The 18,390-nt window shown below is 42.9% G+C and overlaps 1 protein-coding gene and 1 long non-coding RNA gene across 2 annotated transcripts; one reads left to right on the forward strand and one right to left on the reverse strand.

Moving 5' to 3' along the window:
* Positions 1–836: 836 nt before the first annotated feature.
* Positions 837–14,747, reverse strand: FAM240A (family with sequence similarity 240 member A). The gene is made up of 3 exons (XM_070360157.1): positions 14,281–14,747; positions 3,001–3,146; positions 837–1,498 (listed from the first exon to the last, which is right to left on the reverse strand). The coding sequence occupies exons 2-3, from the start codon at positions 3,141–3,143 to the stop codon at positions 1,396–1,398; spliced, it is 246 nt and encodes an 81-aa protein (XP_070216258.1). The 5' UTR covers positions 3,144–3,146; positions 14,281–14,747; the 3' UTR covers positions 837–1,395.
* On the forward strand, positions 5,804–16,099 carry LOC138984735 (uncharacterized). The gene is made up of 5 exons (XR_011462019.1): positions 5,804–6,049; positions 6,815–9,899; positions 14,139–14,324; positions 15,176–15,284; positions 15,685–16,099. It is a non-coding gene; the product is annotated as an uncharacterized lncRNA (long non-coding RNA).
* The last annotated feature ends 2,291 nt before the right edge of the window (positions 16,100–18,390 follow it).

Genomic DNA, 18,390 nt, shown 5'->3' on the forward strand with positions numbered 1-18,390 from the left:
ATCCCAACTGAGATTCGTGGTTTATTCATTGAATTGAATCCCAGGTTGAATGAGAGACCGTAGCAGGGAGAAGGGCTCTGAGCCCTGTTTCCTGGATCATATAAGTGTAATCTGAGGAAATGATCCCCTAACTCTTCTTGCTTCCCATTGAGATGGTGATTTCCATCTGGGCCCCCTGGGGATGTTAATGGAAGCACTTTGTGGTATTTCAGGGCATTTAGAGGACTGGAACACATGCCTTGCCTTGTTCTCTGTGTCTCCTGGTAGCACTGCAGCCTGAATATGTAAGACTTTGCAGGTGCTAGCTACCTACAACCATGAAGTACTTTACAACATGCATCTACCTCTCTCCTCCTTTGCCCTGTTTGGGAAGTGCACCAGGCCTAGTTATAATTTTCGCTTTAAGAAGCAGCAACCCTGTAAGGGGATCTGAGGGATAGCTGGGCAGTGACAATGATATTTCAAAGTCCAGAATCTATGTGACAGACACTTTGTTGGGGTGGCAAGATATACTTTAGCTGAGCTGCCAGCATGTGGAGATTTAAAGCAAGAAAATGAAGAGCACATGGGACTCCCCTAGTGGTCCAGTGATTAAGACTTCTCGCTTTCACTGTGGGGGGTGTGGGTTTGATCCTAGTCAGGAGAACTAAGATCCTGCATGCCTGAATGGCCAAAACAAAGAGCACACATGCCAGCAATGGCATGGCAACCAAGTTAGACTAAAATTATCCTAATCTTATTGAGTGGTTCGATGTGAACGTGTTTTTGAATAAGCCAATTAAATTCATGTGAAGAAAACATAGTATTAGATCAATTAATTTATGAACCTTATACTATTGACTATTTACAATATTTTTATTGCTGCAGATAGGTGCATTTCTCTTATTAAAAGAAAACAAGAGAAAGGATTACATGATCTGTTTCTTAGGAGAAATGTCGAGCAACAGTACTGTGCAAATGTTGAAAGTATTGGGTTGGCCAAAAGTTCATTTGAGTTTTTCCATAAGATGTTATCAAAAAGCCTGAGTGAACTTTTTGGTCAACCCAGTATGACTATAAAAATCATCACCCCCCCCCACCTTGTGTGCTTAGAATTTCAAATATTGGGATTTCAAAATTGGAAGATAATAATATGGAAATAAAGTAAGCTGCATAGAGCTTTGATGTTAGATAATTCCATCTTTAGAGGTACTGGGAATAATATTCTGGCTCCCATGAAGAGAGGGCTATCTTGGCTAATAATTCCCACTCAGCACTGGAGAAGGATCCCCAGGTGAATCCCCTCACAGGTGGGGGAAACAATAGTATGGGATATGTATGGTGTAGCAGAGGGACTAAGGGATTTGCACTGGCTCGTCCTGGCAGAATAACCTCAGTGCTTTGTATCCTCTGGTGTCAGTGCAGCTCTTGGCCAACGTTAGCCTGCTTTTCTGTCTCATCTGGATTGTTGCGTAGTCTCAGCTTTGTTTCCACTTTCTGCTTCCATTCTTCCCTGAGCCTGAAAACAGAAACAAAATACACACAAATGGAGTGTTCCTCTCCATGACTTTTGGTTCAGGGAAGCTCCTGTCCCTTTTATTCTGAAGGTGTTTTAAGTATGCTTGTGTGTGCATGTGTGTGTTTGGGCTTGAAAAGGTATGCAGAGGACTTGCAAATTTAAATATATACATATTTGAAATCTCATTTCTATTTGAGCCCTGGTGGCTCAGATGGTAAAGCATCTGCCTACAATGTGGGAGACCCGGGTTCGACCCCTGGGTTGGGAAGATACCCTGGAGAAGGAAATGGCAACCCACTCCAGTACTCTTGCCTGGAAAATCCCACAGACAGAGGAGCCTGGTAGGCTACAGTCCATGGGGTCGCAAAGAGTTGGACATGACTGAGTGACTTCACTTTCTTTCTTTCTATTTGAGTACTATTTTAGTCTTAATTTCTAAAATTTCCTTTGAAAGTGCAATATCTTTAAAGTTTAAGAGGGGGGGAAAGCCCTGCCAATCTAGAATTGTTTACCCAGCAAAGCTATCTTTCAAAAACCAGAGGTGAGATAAAGTTGTATTCATATGATTGCAAGGTTCTTACCCTCTACAGGAAATGATATATCACTTGAAGGCAGACTGTGATAAGTATATAAATCCTAAAGGAACCACTAGAATAACACACAGAGATATAGCTAAAAAGCCAATAGAGGAGATAAAATGGCTAGCATACACATGCCCCATAGCCCCTGGCTACACAGTAGCTGTGGTCTTAGTGCACAGACAGCAACTGAACTGTTCCCTCTGTGGGAACAGACAAGCTGGCCTGTCCTTTCCTGTGGCCTGTAGGTGACTCCCTGCAGTCATCAAGAGGCTGTATGTGTGAGGGTGGTGAAGTGCCACTGCTTCCAGAGACAGCAACCCAGGTCTGCTCGTATGAGTCACTGCTCTCCACTCGACTTGCTTGGCTAGAACAGGGTTGCATACCAGAGGGCCAAGAGCCTCCCAGAACCGTGCAGGACATCCTGTGTCATTATCCAAATGAGCACTGACCATTAACTGGTCATTGTCTCCTTTGTTTGATTGTTATTCATGGATACATCTGTTGACACGCTCCACAAATTTAGTGTAACCCTCACACACTAGAAATGGTGACAGAGAGGAGAGATTTTTCTGGTTATAAAGATGAGAGCTGTGTACACTTGTTAACTTGGAAGAATTTCTTAAATTACTGCCCATAACCACAGATGGTGGCAGGACCACATGCAGGGAAAATTAAAATAATTGCATCCTCTAGGACTGGCATTTTTCTGGGGAAATTAATTTTGCTTTCAAAAAACACACAAGCGAAGGTCATTATGATGTGTCTATGTAGGTTTAAGAATTATAACAGAGTACCCTCTGGTGGGGCATGTTGCTGGTGGGAGAGGCTGTGTGGCGGAGTTTTGCTGTGAACCTAAAACCACCCTAAAAATCAAAGTTTATTTTTAAAAATTAATAATAAAAAAGTAGACAAGGCACGTACTTTCTCAGTGCACTTCTTCCCAGGCGATGTTCTTCTGATTCTCGATAGTAAGTCTGTTTGCCAATTTCCCTTTCCCAGAAGCGTTTGAGCTCGTGACAGGTGTTCCGGCAGAAGACCTCCCGGCGGACGTACTGATTGTTCATCCCCTGAAAAAGTAAATATCAACTGAACCCCCACAGAACATGCTCCCCTTGTACTCTGGAAGGTACAGACCTTGCTGTTTAACTCCCAAGGGAGACCTCAATCAGGCACAAAACCTCGTGATAGGGACACACTGGTTTATTTATGAGATCCAGGGATATGACTGCAGAAGCTCCCCGCTGAAGCATGTCACAAGTGAAGTGAAAGTCGCTCAGTCCAACTCTTTGCGACCCCATAGACTATAGTCCATGGAATTCTCCAGGCCAGAATACTGGAGTGCGTAGCCTTTCCCTTCTCCAGGGGATCTTCCCAACCCAGGGATCAAACCCAGGTCTCCCACATTGCAGGAGGATTCTTTAACAGCTGAGCCACAAGGGAAGCCCCAAAATACTGGAGTGGGTAGCCTAGACCCTTCTCCAGCATCTGACAAATACCTCTGTCCTTCCTTCCGCCTCCCAAATGAATGACTTCTCAGCTTTTTATCAGCAGGAAGTATGAGCCAGGCATTTTATGCTATTGGTCCCTTTAGTTATCGTATCTCCATGAGTCAATATCCCCTTCCTCATTTTCTAGGAGAGACATTTGAGGAGTGATTAAATTTGCTCGAGGTCTCATGGCTGTAACAGGCAGAAGGCAGGCTGCACACCTCTGAACATTTTCAGGCTCTTTACTAAAGAGATGTGTCACAGAAAATAGTCCCAACATCTGACACAACAGAGCGAGCAGCTCGGTGTGCACGTGCATGTGTGTACATGCACATGTGTGTATATGCACACGTGTGTGTGGAATCATACATGTCAGATACTCAATAATGCTCACTTTTTACATGAAGAGACCACTGCCCAACTCCCAGACCTCGGTGGGTCCAGCAGACAGGTCAAAACAGGGGCTGAGGGGTGAGAGTGGGTGCAGGGAAAGGAGTTAACGGGCAACTGGAAGTGTCCAGGGAGGCAGAGGCACGGGTGACGGAGGCATTCTGAAGAGGTCAACTCCACGTGGTGAACGAAAGTGAGGGGTGTCAGTGGAGCTGCCCAGGCCACGCCTGTGCAGACAGGCAACCAGAGAAAGAGGGTTGTGCAGGGCAACCCTGAGCAATGCTGGACAGAGTTTGAGTTGTTTGGGCACTAACATCCAAGGGAACTCCTGAAGGGGTGTGTGGATACTCAGTCTGGAATCAGCATGAAGTTCTGGATCACAGCTCTCCCAGAGGGACGGGCAAGGACACTAGGGCAGGATAGAAGCGAGACAGGTTTGAAACCAGACGTTTACTCCAGACCTATCAGCTTGATGCACCTTCTCTTTGCCAATAATTCTCCAGGTCTCAGTCTCCTCATCTTTAAAATTTCTCTGAAGATTAAATTTGATCATAAATGTAAAAGTGTTTTGCAGTTTATGAGTTCTGATCTAAATATACATAGCTTTTTGTAATTCTAAAACCTCAAATTGTACAGGATATAGGACAATAATTAGCAGTAAGTAATCATCACAACCTCCCCCCAACTTTTTTTATAGACATGAAATAATTATACTTCTCTTTTCTTTCTGAATCAGTGTCTGTTGACCTTCACTGAACTTGGAGTCATTTGGGCAGCTTTACAAAAAATGGATGCCAGGGATTCCTCCTTAAGGAGTCTAATTTCATCAGCCTTGAAAATGTACTGGGTGTCAGGATTTTTACAAGTTCCTCCTGTGATTCTAACCTGCAAGTCAAGGTGAGAACTCAGTCTTTGATCCTGTCCTCTTGTGTGTTGGTCATGTCTGTGTCCAGAGCTGGCTCCAGGGAGGCTAAGGTAGTGAAGGCTGGGCCTAGGTATGTCTCAGCAACAGCTGTCTTTCAGGGTAGACACTATTTTGCAGGTAAGGAAGTTGAGTAGCAATCTGACCTTATCAAGGTCATATAGCTGGTAAGTGGGGCAGCTGTCATATTCAGGGGCCAGGCCCCATCCCCTGCCCCAATTGTTCCCTAAGAAGGAGGAGGGTGATTTTCTTATCTCCTGGAAATGCTCAGTGATCTCACAATTTCCTGGCGAAAGAGCAGAGATCCAACTGACTTTGCAGAAAGCTCCCAGAGCTTTTAGGAAATAAGATTATCCTATGTTTTATTTAAATATATTAAAGGGTGTACTGGTGCTCAATAAATATTTGTTGAATTGAATAAATGCCTCCCACCTCCAAGTTATCTTTATCCTGAAGGTCTGGCCAGGAAGTGGCAGTGGTTCCTGTGGCAGTGCTTCAGGCATTGAGGGCCAGTCTGTGGGGCCAGTGAGGGGCACCCTGAGGTCACCTGGCCTGGCCTGAGGGCCTCAGGGTGCTTCCTAAGGGTAGGGACATGCAGGATGAGTGGGTAGGAGTGCCCAGGGTGTAGGAAGTGGACTCTGCAGAGACCTAGGGTGAGAGCCCTGCAGAAACAGAGGGACAGAAGCAGATGGGGTGGGTGGCCTGGTAATGTTTTTGGGTTGTGGAAATGTTTTATATCTTGTTTCTCATCATGGTGACACAGCTGTATACAATGCTGAAACTTATCAAACTGTACACCTAAAGCAGGTGAATTTTATTGCACTTAAGTTATGTCTCAATAAATAGAGAAAAACTATCTTCTATCTTTGGACTAGAGATTCATCCAAGTTCCCCAGTTCTAACCTCCTTGAAGATTCAGCATCTCATTGTTAGGATTTAGCCCATCCCCTCACAGATAATACACATTTCCAGGAACATTTGTGTTTTCTCGCTTCTGAAATAAGGACAACTACTCTAGCTTGCAGAAAGGTGACAAAGAAGATATCAATAGTCAGAAAGTCCTTTGAAAATGTGGAAGATTGTCTTCAATGAATAAGTGACTATTCATCTGTATCTGTTCAACAGTGCCAACAATGCCATCCACCAGACTGCATTCCCAGGTGGCACAGTGGTAAGAATCTCCCTGCCAATGCAGGAGATGTAAGAGATACAGTTTCAATCCCTGGGTCAGGAAGATCCCCTGGAGGAGGAAATAAGGCAACCCATTCCAATATTCTTGCCTGAAAAATTCCACTAACAGAGGAGCCTGGCAGGCCACAGGTCTTGGGGTCGCAAAGAGTCAGATGTGACTAAACGACTGAGCAGATAGCACAAAGCATTCCTGTTGAGAGACTCAATAGTATTCCTTCCAGTCAATCACCACCAACTCAGAAAAGCCATAACTTCAATGACAATTATAAACTTTACCTCACAAAATTAATGCATGCTTAAAGAGAACAGCAGCATGTAACACCTTCATAGAATTCAGTTAAACAAAGTGTGTTGAATTTTTCACCATCCGTGAGGCATCAGTACTGCCCCAGGGGCTGATTGATCTTAGTGAGTCAGCTGAGACAAAGGCACATTTGCCCATTGCTAACTGCTGTGCCAATCATTTAACTTCCCAAGTCTCTGGTTACTCAGAGTATTAAACCCACATTGAGGGATGTGAGAGTTATCTTCATAAGAATCCTATGACTCTCGGCTAGTTGTGGTTCACTGTGTCCCAGCTGACCAAGGAAACTCCAATACATACACATTGCTGAGCTTGGCAGCAGCAATGGAATGGACCAGCAGCAGGGCCTGCAGAGATGCAAAACCCACCAGCTCTGATAGGAGGAGCTGTGGTCCCACTGGGTGGAGTAGACCCTCACTACTTTTTTCTCTGTCTTCTCAGCATGCTTTATTGACTATGCCAAAGCCTTTGTGTGGATCACAACAAACTGTGGAAAATTCTTAAGAGATGGGAATAGCAGACCATCTGACCTGCCTCCTGAGAAATCTGTATGCAGGTCAAGAAGCAACAGTTAGAACTGGATGTGGAACAACCAACTGATTTCAAATCAGGAAAGGTGTACGTCAAGGCTGTATATTGTCACCGTGCTTATTTAACTTATATGCAGAGTACTTCATGAGAAACGCTGGGCTGGAGGAAGCACAAGCTGGAATCAAGATTCTCGGGAGAAATATCAACCTCAGATATGCAGATGACACCACCCTTATGGCAGAAAGTGAAGAAGAACTAAAGATCCTCTTGATGAAAGTGAAAGAGGAGAGTTGGCTTAAAGCTCAACATTCAGAAAACTAAGATCATGGCATCTGGTCCCATCACTTCATGGCAAATAGATGGGGAAACAGTGGAAAAAGTCAGTCAGTCAGTCAGTCAGTCAGTTTAGTTGCTCAGTCGTGTCCAACTCTTTGTGACCCCATGAATCGCAGCATGCCAGGCCTCCCTGTCCATTAACAGGCTTTATTTTTGGGGGCTCCAAAATCACTGTAGATGGTGACTGCAACCATGAAATTAAAAGACACTTGCTCCTTGGAAGGAAAGTTATGACCAACCTAGACAGCATATTAAAAAGCAGAGACATTACTTTGCCAACAAAGGTCTGTCTAGTCAAAGCTATGGTTTTTCCAGTAGTCATGTATGGATGTGAGAGTTGGACTATAAAGAAAGCTGAGCACTGAAGAATTGATGCTTTTGAACTGTGGTGTTGGAGAAGACTCTTAAGAGTCCCTTGGACTGCAAGGAGATCCAAACAGTCCATCCTAAAGGAGGTCAGTCCTGGGTGTTCATTGGAAGGACTGATGTTGAAGCTGAAACTACAATACTTTGGCCACCTGATGCGAAGAGCTGACTCATTGGAAAAGACCCTGATGCTGGAAAAGATTGAAGGCAGGAGGAGAAGGGGACGACAGAGGATGAGATGGCTGGATGGCATTACTGACTCAATGGACATGAGTTTGAGGAAACTCTGGGAGTTGGGCGATGAACAGGGAAGGCTGGTGTGCTCCAGTCCATGGGGTCGCAAAGAGTCAGACACAACTGAGCGACTGAACTGAACTGATAGAAAATCATCACAGATATAAAAATACTGAGCAGCAGCAGCTGCCAACTAGATCTAAGTGTAATTTATTGGATCTCTATCCAATGATGACAGAATATAGATTCTTTTCAAGTGCACATGAGGCAAGTCACAAAATAATTCCTAAAACTAGTAGGTGAGTTTAGCAAAGATGCAGGATATCAGTTCAATACACACAAATTAGTGTATGCTACCAATGGGCAATTGGAAATTGAAATTAAAGAGATAATACCATTTACAATAATGCCCCCCAATTAAATACTTAGGTATAAATCTAACAAAATGTGTACAAAATGTGGCTGCTAAAAACTGCAAAATGCTAATGAATAAAATAAAAATTTAATAAATGGAGAGACATATCATGTTAATGGATTAGAAGATAGCATAGCAGAGATATTAGTTCTCCAAAAATAAATCTATAGATTTATTGCAATTCTAGCAAAAATCCAAACTGTATTTTTAAAAATAATTAAAGGCAAAATAATTCTAAAACTTATACGGAAAAGCAAAAGGACTAAAGTAACTAAAGCACTTTTGAAAATGAGGAGTAAAGTTGAATAAATTATACTACCTAATGTTAAGTCTTACTGTAAAGCTACAGTAATGTAGATGTGTGATTTCAGCAAAAAAAAAAAAACAAAAAACACAAAAAGCACATCAAAGACATGTCTTGACAAATAGTGTTGGAACAACAGGATACCAATATGCCAAAAAAAAAAAAAAACAAACCCAAAAAATCCTCTAAGGTCCACACCGTGTATAAAAATTAACTTATTATAGATTTAATATAAAATGTAAACCTATAAAACTCTTACAGAGAAAATCTAGTTTTGTGTGTATGTGTGTGTGTGTGACTTGGGGCTAGGTAAAGAATTCTTAGATATGACATAAAAAGTACACTCCATGAAAGAAAAAAAATTCAATAAATTGGGCTTCATCAAAATTAGAAAGTTTTGCTCTCCAAAAAAGAATGAAAAGATGAGATACAAATTGAGAAGAAAATATTTGCAAATCATGTCTATGACAAAAGATTTGTGTCCAGAGTATATGAAGAACTCTCAAAACTCAACAGTATGAAAACAAGCAACCCAAGTAAAAGACGGGAAAACCACTTTAGCAGACACTTCACCAAAGAGAATGAATAGATAACAAGTAAGCATTAAAAGATGTTGAACATCATTAGCCACTAGGAAATTACAAATTAAGTAAAAAGTGCAGAGATACTATTATATCCTTATAAGAATGGCCAAAATAAAAATTAACATATTGACAATATCAAGTGCTAGAGAGGAGAGGGGTGGAGCAATTGGAACTGTCAATGTATGACTTGTCAAATTAAACATATTCCCACCATATGACCCAGGATTCCATTCCTAGGTATTTAGCCTAGAGAAATGCAAACCTCGGCTTCCCAGGTGACTCAGTGGTAAAGAATCCACCTGCCAATGTAGAAGAAGCAAGTTCAATCCCTGGGTTGGGAAGCTCCCCTGGAGAAGGAAATGGCAACCCACTCTGATATTCTTGCCTGGGAAATCCCACGGACAGAGGAGCCTGGCTGGCTACAGTCTATGGGGTTGCAAAAAAGTCAGACACAACTTAGCAACTCACCAATCAACAACAATGAATGCAAGCTAATGTTCTAGCAAAGTCTGTACACCTAACCACAGTTCTATTTTTCATGCCAAAAAGGGGAGACAACCAACAGTCTTTGAATGTGTGAATAACTGTTGAACATCTGAAGGATGAAATACTGTGCAGTAATAAAAAAGAATCCTGTTGATATTTTCAATAACTTGGATGAACCTCAGAGGCATTCATGTTGAGTGGAAGAAGCCAGTCTCAATAAACTATATACCCTTTATGATTCCAGCTGTGAAGAGATACCCCACATCCAAGGTAAGAGAAAACCAAATAAGAGGTTGGCACTGAGAGAGGGCATCAGAGGGCTGACAGACGAAAACCACAATCACAGACAACTAGCCAATCTGATCACACGGACCACAGCCTTGTCTAACTCAATGAAACTAAGCCATGCCGTGTGGGGCCACCCAAGATGGGCGGGTCATGGTGGAGAGGTCTGACAGAATGTGGTCCACTGGAGAAGGGAATGGCAAACCACTTCAGTATTCTTGCCTCGAGAACCCCATGAACAGTATGAAAAGACAAAAAGATAGAACACTGAAAGATGAACTCCCCAGGTCAGTAGGTGCCCAATATGCTGCTGGAGATCAGTGGAGAAATAAGTCCAAAAAGAATGAAGGGATGGAGCCAAAGCAAAAACAATACCCAGTTGTGGATGTGACTGGTGATAGAAGCAAGGTCCGATGCTGTAAAGAGCAATATTGCATAGGAACCTGGAATGTTAGGTCCATGAATCAAGGCAAATTGGAAGTGGTCAAACAGGAGATGACAAGAATGAACATCAACATTCTAGGAATCAGCGAACTAAGATGGACTGGAATGGGTGAATTTAACTCAGACGACCATTATATCTACTACTGTGGGCAGGAATCCCTGAGAAGAAATGGAGTAGCCATCATGGTCAACAAAAGAGTCTGAAATGCAGTACTTGGATGCAATCTCAAAAACGACAGAATAATCTGTTTGTTTCCAAGGCAAACCATTCAATATCATGGTAATCCAAGTCTATGCCCCGACCAGTAACACTGAAGAAGCTGAAGTTGAACAGTTCTATGAAGACCTACAAGACCTTTTAGAACTAACACCCAAAAAAGATGTCCTTTTCATTATAGGGGACTGGAATGCAAAAGTAGGAAGTCAAGAAATACCTGGAGTAACAGGCAAATTTGGCCTTGGAGTACGGAATGAAGCAGGGCAAAGGCTAATAGAGTTCTGCCAAGAGAACGCATTGGTCATAGAAAACACCCTCTTCCAACAACACAAGAGAAGACTCTACACATGGACATCACCAGATGGCCAACACCGATTGATTATATTCTTTGCAGCCAAAGATGGAGAAGCTGTATACAGTCAGCAAAAATAAGATCAGGAGCTGACTGTGGCTCAGATCATGAATTCCTTATTGCCAAATACAGACTGAAATTGAAGAAAGTGGAGAAAACCACTAGACCACTCAAAGGAAAGTGAAAGTGAAGTCACTCAGTCATGTCCGACTCTTTGCGACCCCATGGCCGGTAACCTACCAGGCTCCGCGGTATATGGGATTTTCCATGCAAGAATACTGGAGTGGGCTGCCATTTCCTTCTCCAGGGGATCTTCCCAACCCAGGGACCGAACCTGGGTCTCCTGCATTGCAGACAGATGCTTTACTGTCTGAGCCACTGACCTAGATCAAATCCCTTATGACTATACAGTAGAAGTGAGAAATAGATTTAAGGGACTAGATCTGATAGATAGAGTGCCTGATGAACTATGGACAGAGGTTCATGACATTGTACTGGAGACAGGAATCAAGACCATCCCCAAGAAAAAGAAATGCAAAAAAGCAAAATGGCTGTCGAGGAGGCCTTACAAATAGCTGTGAAAAGAAGGGAAGCAAAAAGAAAAGGGGAAAAGGAAAGATATACCCATTTGAATGCAGAGTTCCAAAGAATAGCAAGGAGAGATAAGAAAGCCTTCCTCAGTGATCAATGCAAAGAAATAGGGGAAAACAATAGAATGGGAAAGACTAGAGATCTCTTCAAGAAAATCAGAGATATCAAGGGAACATTTTATGCAAAGATGGGCTCAATAAAGGACAGAAATGGTAGGGACCTAACAGAAGCAGAAGATATTAAGAAGAGGTGGCAAGAATACATAGAAGAACTGTACAAAAAAGATCTTCATGACCCAGATAATCACGATGGTGTGATCACTCATCTAGTGCCAGACATCCTGGAATTTGAAGTCAAGTGGACATTAGGAACCATCACTACAAAGCTAGTGGAGGTGATGGAATTCCAGTTGAGCTCTTTCAAATCCTGAAAGATGATGCTGTGAAAGTGCTGCACTCAATATGTCAGCAAATTTGGAAAACTCAGCAGTGACCACAGGACTGGAAAAGGTCAGTTTTCATTCCAATCCCTAAGAAAGGCAATGCCAAAGAATGTTCAAACTACTGCACAATTACACTCATCTCACACGCTAGTAAAGTAATGCTTAAAATTCTCCAAGCCAGGCTTCAGCAATACATGAACTGTGAACTTCCAGATGCTCAAGCTGGTTTCAGAAAAGGCAGAAGAACCAGAGATCAAATTTCTAGCATCCATTGGATCATTGAAAAAGCAAGAGAGTTCCAGAAAAACATGTATTTCTGCTTTATTGACTATACCAAAGCCTTTGACTGTGTGGATCACAATAAACTGTAGAAAATTCTGAAAGAGATGGGAATGCCAGACCACCTGACCTGCCTCCTGAGAAACCTGTATGCAGGTCAGGAAGCAACAGTTAGAACTGGACATGGAACAACAGACTGGTTCCAGATAGGAAAAGGAGTACGTCAAGGCTGTATATTGTCACCCTGCTTATTTAACTTATATGCAGAGTACATCATGAGAAATGCTGGGCTGGAGGAAGCACAAGCTGGAATAAAGATTGCCAGGAGAAATATCAATAACCTCAGATATGCAGATGACATCATCCTTATGGCAGAAAGTGAAGAGGAACTCAAAAGCCTCTTGATGAAAGTGAAAGAGGAGAATGAAAAAGTTGGCTCAAAGCTCAACATTCAGAAAACTAAAATCATGGCATCCAGTCCCATCACTTTATGGCAAATAGATGGGGAAACAGTGGAAACAGTGGCTGACTTTATTTTTCTGGGCTCCAAAATCACTGCAGATGGTGATTGCAGCCATGAAATTAAAAGACGCTTACTCCTTGGAAGGAAAGCTATGACCAACCTAGACAGCATATTAAAAAGCAGAGACATTACTTTGCCAACAAAGGTTTGTCTAGTCAAGGCTATGGTTTTTCCAGTGGTCATGAATGGATGTGAGAGTTGGACTATAAAGAAAGCTGAGCACCAAAGAATTGACGCTTTTGAACTGCGGTGTTGGAGAAGACTCTTGAGAGTGCCTTGGACTGCCAGGAGATCAAACCAGTCCATTCTAAAGGAGATCAGTCCTGGGTGTTCATTGGAAGGACTGACGTTGAAGCTAAAACTCCAATACTTTGGCCACCTGATGCAAAAAGCTGACTCGTTGGAAAAAACCCTGATGCTGGGAAATATTGAAGGCAGGAGGAGAAGGGGACGACAGAGGATGAGATGGTTGGATGGCATCTGGACATGGGTTTGGGTGGACTCCGGGAGTTGGTGATGGACAGCAAGGCCTGGCGTGCTGCGGTTCATGAGGTCGCAAAGAGTCAGACATGACTGAGCGAATGAACTGATATGACATTCTCTAAAAAACAAGCCTATAATAACTGCTTTCGGTTAGAGATAGGGGGAGAGCATAACTTCAAAGCCAGAGCTGAAGAAATTAGGGGTGGGGGTGATGGAATTGTTCTGTATCCCTACTGTGGTGGTGGTTCCACAGAGCTGAATATGTGATAAATTCTTAGAATTGAGCACACACAGAAGAGTCATTTTGCTCTATGTTAACATACAAATCAAAATTTAAAAATAGAACAGAACTGTTTTTGATTTTTCACTGATTTGATAAGATGCAGTCATTGAAAAGTCTAAAGATTATTTACGATCCCTGAAACACCACAGAACCATCTCAGTTGTTGTGTGGACCAGCTGCACCAGTATCACCAAGGAGTTGTTATGAAGGCAGAGTTTATCAAGACCAAAATCCGAATCAAAATCTGCATTTTAACCTGATCCCCAGATGATTCACGCACGTAGGAAAGTTTAAGAAGCTCAGCTTCAGAATTACAAAGACCAGAGTTTAGTACATCTTCTTAAGCATCAGTCTTCTGAGGAGCCCGCTGTAGCTGAGCATCTCTATTTGAAAGGATGTTGATTCCTCTGAGGTTTAGCATCTCCCCCTCAATATGCACTGTTTTTGTTTACAGGAAATCATCTTATCAGAGCCTTGTTAAATGAACACTGGAACAGATTTCTGGTTCTCTCACAGAGCTGTTTTGATTGCATTACTTAAATATATAAACTAGATATGGAAAAGTCCTGTTGAGATTTCTAAGCAGTGGAATTCCACCATTCCCAAACAGGTGTAAGGTGAGAATTCAGAGGGAAAGATGAACCTCAGTGGCTGAAAAAGACAGGGTTACAAGAACTCTCTCCGTTCACTCCCCCCTGAGAAGGGCAAGATGAACTTCCATCCCATGTACACTCAAGTTCAACATCCTTTACCTTTGTGATGAATCTGCTGCTGTCTTGATACGGTGTCAAGGAGGGTGAGTATTGCAGCTAGGGTTTGCAGCAGCCCCGGTCTGGTCCTGAAACCTCAGGGCATCAACCCTTTATATGTGGAGGGGAGGTGTTTCAGAAACGACTCAGCCTTTCAAGGTTACAGGCACCAAATTAGTAGCAGAATCACAGAGATATCATTCCAGGCACATGATGACCTCTTTCCTGGTGAAAAATAGCCCCCATCGCCTGTTCCCCCTACCAACCTCAGGGCAGGTAAGCTTCTGCTCTGGCAGGCCCTGCAGGGACCATGACTTGGCTAGAACCAGAGTTATTGTGCAAAATGCTCTGGATTATCCGTGAGCTTGAACCTGCTGTGCATCAGGCCGCCCTCTGCCCTTCAGAGAGTAAACGAGCCCAGGATGGTGTGACAAGCCACGCTTCGGGGTCACTTTACAGGATGACTTAGAGATGTGTGTTGTCCTTTGGAGCCGCTAATCCACTCAGGGAGCTTGGTGATGACATTTCACAGTTTGCTTAGTTCTCCCCCAGCAGGAGCAGGAACTGGACACCGATGACCATCTTCCAGCAAAGGCATTAAACTGAGAAGGGCTTCTCAGTTGAAAGGGGCCTTCAAGCAATTTCAAGGAGCTTGTTGAGTTCTTGGGTTAAACATCTGAAATGGTCCCTATCTGAGAACAGTCAGGTCATCTTCAGACCCTGCTGGGCTACTAGTAAGCGTGCTTATAACTTAATTATATGAGTGTCAGTGTCAGAGCTCAAGCCTCCACTGTAAAATCCAAGGGCAGTGACGCAAGTGGAATTGCTGATGTTCAATCTGTAGAGGTATTTTAATAAATGTTTTCTCTCCTACTGTGAATGCCTGTTGGAATAGCAGAACTAGATCATGCAGTGGAGATTTTCTCATCAGGGGAAGAAGGAGCTAAGCATCACCTATTCAAAATGATAGCAACAGCAACGCTGATATCACTGGACTGTATGTAAAGGTAAAGATACCCATTTTGCTTTTACTGTTTTTCTGCTGATACACATTATATGCAAACAGAGAGGACAGGATAAAAAAGCTATTAAAATATTTATTCTGTAAGTTTTTAACTGCATCTTCCTCTTTAAAAGAAATACACAATGGAACAATATTTAATAGGTGAAAGATTGTCTTGAAAGTTTTTTTTTTTAACTGACATGCCATATACATATATTCCTCAGACCTTAGACAAACCATTAGCAAGTCCTTTAAGAAAAAATGTATCAACCTGAGCTTCTGAAGAGTTGCTGCTCCTTTGGTGCTCACAAGTGATCTGAAAACCTACTTAAGGCCCTAGCATGGAATTTCACAGTCTCCATAATTCATTTACTCCAAAGGACAAACATTTCTGATTTTCGTAGTTTGAATTTTGAATTGACAACACGGAGTCAAAAGATTGACGGACCCATGTGACCCATGACGTTGCTGAACCGCTGAATTCACCAGCCCTAGATCCCAGGGACAGAGGAGCCTGGTAGGCTTCCGTCTATGGGGTTGCACAGAGTCAGACACGACTGGCGCGACTTAGCAGCAGCAGCAGCAGAGGCTTCCAACTTAGGAAACCATCGTAAGTGAGAACATGAATTTCCTTCATAGTCCTCAGTCAGTTGAGATGTTCTTTCACATCTTTTTCTCTAGAATATAATCTATTCTTTCTCCTTTCCTGTTCTTTCTGAATTTTCCCTCTCCTCATCTTTCTGGTAAGGTTTCCATACACACTGGCTCAGACACATACATGGGAAAAGGCATACATTTGGAGGCTCTGGGCTTCCCTGGTGGCTCAGCTTCCCTGGGCTTCCCTGGGCTTCCCTGGGGGTAAAGAATCTACCTGCAATGCGGGAGACCTGGGTTTGATCCCTGGGTTAGGAAGATCCCCTGGAGAAAGGAATGGCTATCCACTCCAGTATTCTGGCCTGGAGAATTCCATGGACTGTATAGTCCATGGGTCGCCAAGAGGAGGACATGATTGAGCGACTTTCACTTTCTCTTGGAGGCTCTGGATTTGAATCTCAGCTCTGTCACTGGTTGATTCACACTAGTTAAGTAGTTTTGTTAAGTCTCAGCTTCTTCATCATAAAAGAGGAATGATAGAACCTATAGAGAGGGACTTCGCTGGGGGTCCAGTGGCTAAGACTCTGAGCTCCTAATGCAGGGCGCCTGGGTTTGATCCCTGGTCAGCGAACTATATCCCACATTCCACAGTTAAGACCTGGCACAGCCAAATAAATAAATAAATAAATATATATATATATACACACACATATTTAAACCTGTAGAGAGATATAATAACAGTAAACAATTGTTTTATTAGTATTATAAATAAAAGCTAACATTTATTAACTCTCTTTAGGTGTCTGGTACTGTTCTAAGCTTTATAGGTACAAGCACAGTATGCTATACATTGTACACCTAAGCCTGGGGACTATCGTCACTCCCACTTCATAGATAAAAAGACAGTGGCACAAAAGGGTAAGCATCTTATCTGAGGTCATATCGACAGTAAGTGACAGATTGGGGTTTGAACCCAAGCAGCGTGACTTCAAAGCCCTTAATCCATCGTGAGCTCCAGCATTGTTAAAGGTCACACCCAGATTTCTCTGGGTCTCTGCCCTGTGCTTCCATCATCTGTTCCCCGGTGATAAGTTTCATGGGGATGGGGGTTGAAACTTCATGCAAAGCTGTGGGGCTGCCAGATAAAGTGAGAAGAGAGGACAGCACTCAGGCCAGACCCCCCTCCCTCAAGGGACATCTCTTGGGCACCAAGGTCATGTCAGTACCAGCAGGGCAGCCCATACAGGCTCTGTCGGGGGCTTTCTGTTTTCTTTGTTTGAACTGTTTATTTTGAAATAATTATAGATTCACAGGGAATTACAAAGAGATGGACAGGGTGGCGCTGCACACCCTCCACCCAGTTTCTGCCAAGCACCTTATATAACCACAGTGCAAGAGCAAAACCAGGAAATACCCTGCTACCATCCGCAGAGCTTCTTCAGGCTTCCCTGGTTTCACAAGCACTTGTGTGTGTGTGTGTAGCTCTGTGTAGTTTTATGTGTGCAGATTTGCACATCCGCCATCACAGTCAAGATACAGACTTGTTTCCATGGTGCGGATCCCCCGTGTTTTCCTTTTATACTCATGGCCACTTCCCTCCTTCCTTCCACCCCAAACCTCTGCCAACTACTAATTTTTCCTTCATCTCTGCAATTTTGTCATTTCAGTAATGCTATATACTGCAGAAACCATGCAGTGTGAACTTTTGAGGTTGACTTTTTGCATTCAGCCAGATTTCCTTGAAATCCATTTAAACTGTTGTGTGTATCAACAGTTTGTTCCTCTGCATTGCTCAGTAGTAGCCCATGATGTAAATGCATCAGCTTCTTTCATTATTTACCTACTGAAGGATGTTTTGATTCTTTCCGGTTTTTTGGATATTATACCCAAAGCTTCTATGAACATCCATGTACAGGCTTTTTGAGAACAGACAAAAATCCTTCTCTGGAATAAATACCCAAGAGTTCAATTGCTGGGTCATATGGTAAGTATTTGGGCTTCCCTGGTAGGTCACTTGGTAAAGAATCTGCCTGCATGCAGGAGACCCTGGTTCAATTCTTGGGTTGGGAAGATCCCCTGGAGAAGGGATACACTCCAGTATCCTTGGGCTTCCCTGGTGGCTTATATGATAAAGAATCCACCTGAAATGCAGGAGACTTAGGTTCGATCCCTAGGTTGGGAAGGTCCGCTGGATGAGGGCATGGCAACCCACTCCAGTATTCTTGCCTGGAGAATCCCCATGGACAGAGGAGCCTGGAGGGCTACAGTCTATGGCATTGCACAAAGTCAGACATGACTAAGCGACTAAGCACAGGGCAGTCCATGGTAAGTATTAATACATGTTTAGGTTTTTAGGAAACTGTGAAACTACTTTCCTTTGTTTTTTAAAACTATTCTTTTTAAAATAATTTCACACAATAGAAATTTTGTTAGGAAAGAATAGTACAAAGAGTTTCATACCGTCACCAAGATTAACCAAATGTTAATTTTGCAACATTAGCTATAGCATTTCCTAC

The sequence above is a fragment of the Bos mutus genome, chromosome 22, assembly GCF_027580195.1.
Source record: "Bos mutus isolate GX-2022 chromosome 22, NWIPB_WYAK_1.1, whole genome shotgun sequence".
Classification (NCBI taxonomy): Eukaryota; Metazoa; Chordata; class Mammalia; order Artiodactyla; family Bovidae; genus Bos; species Bos mutus.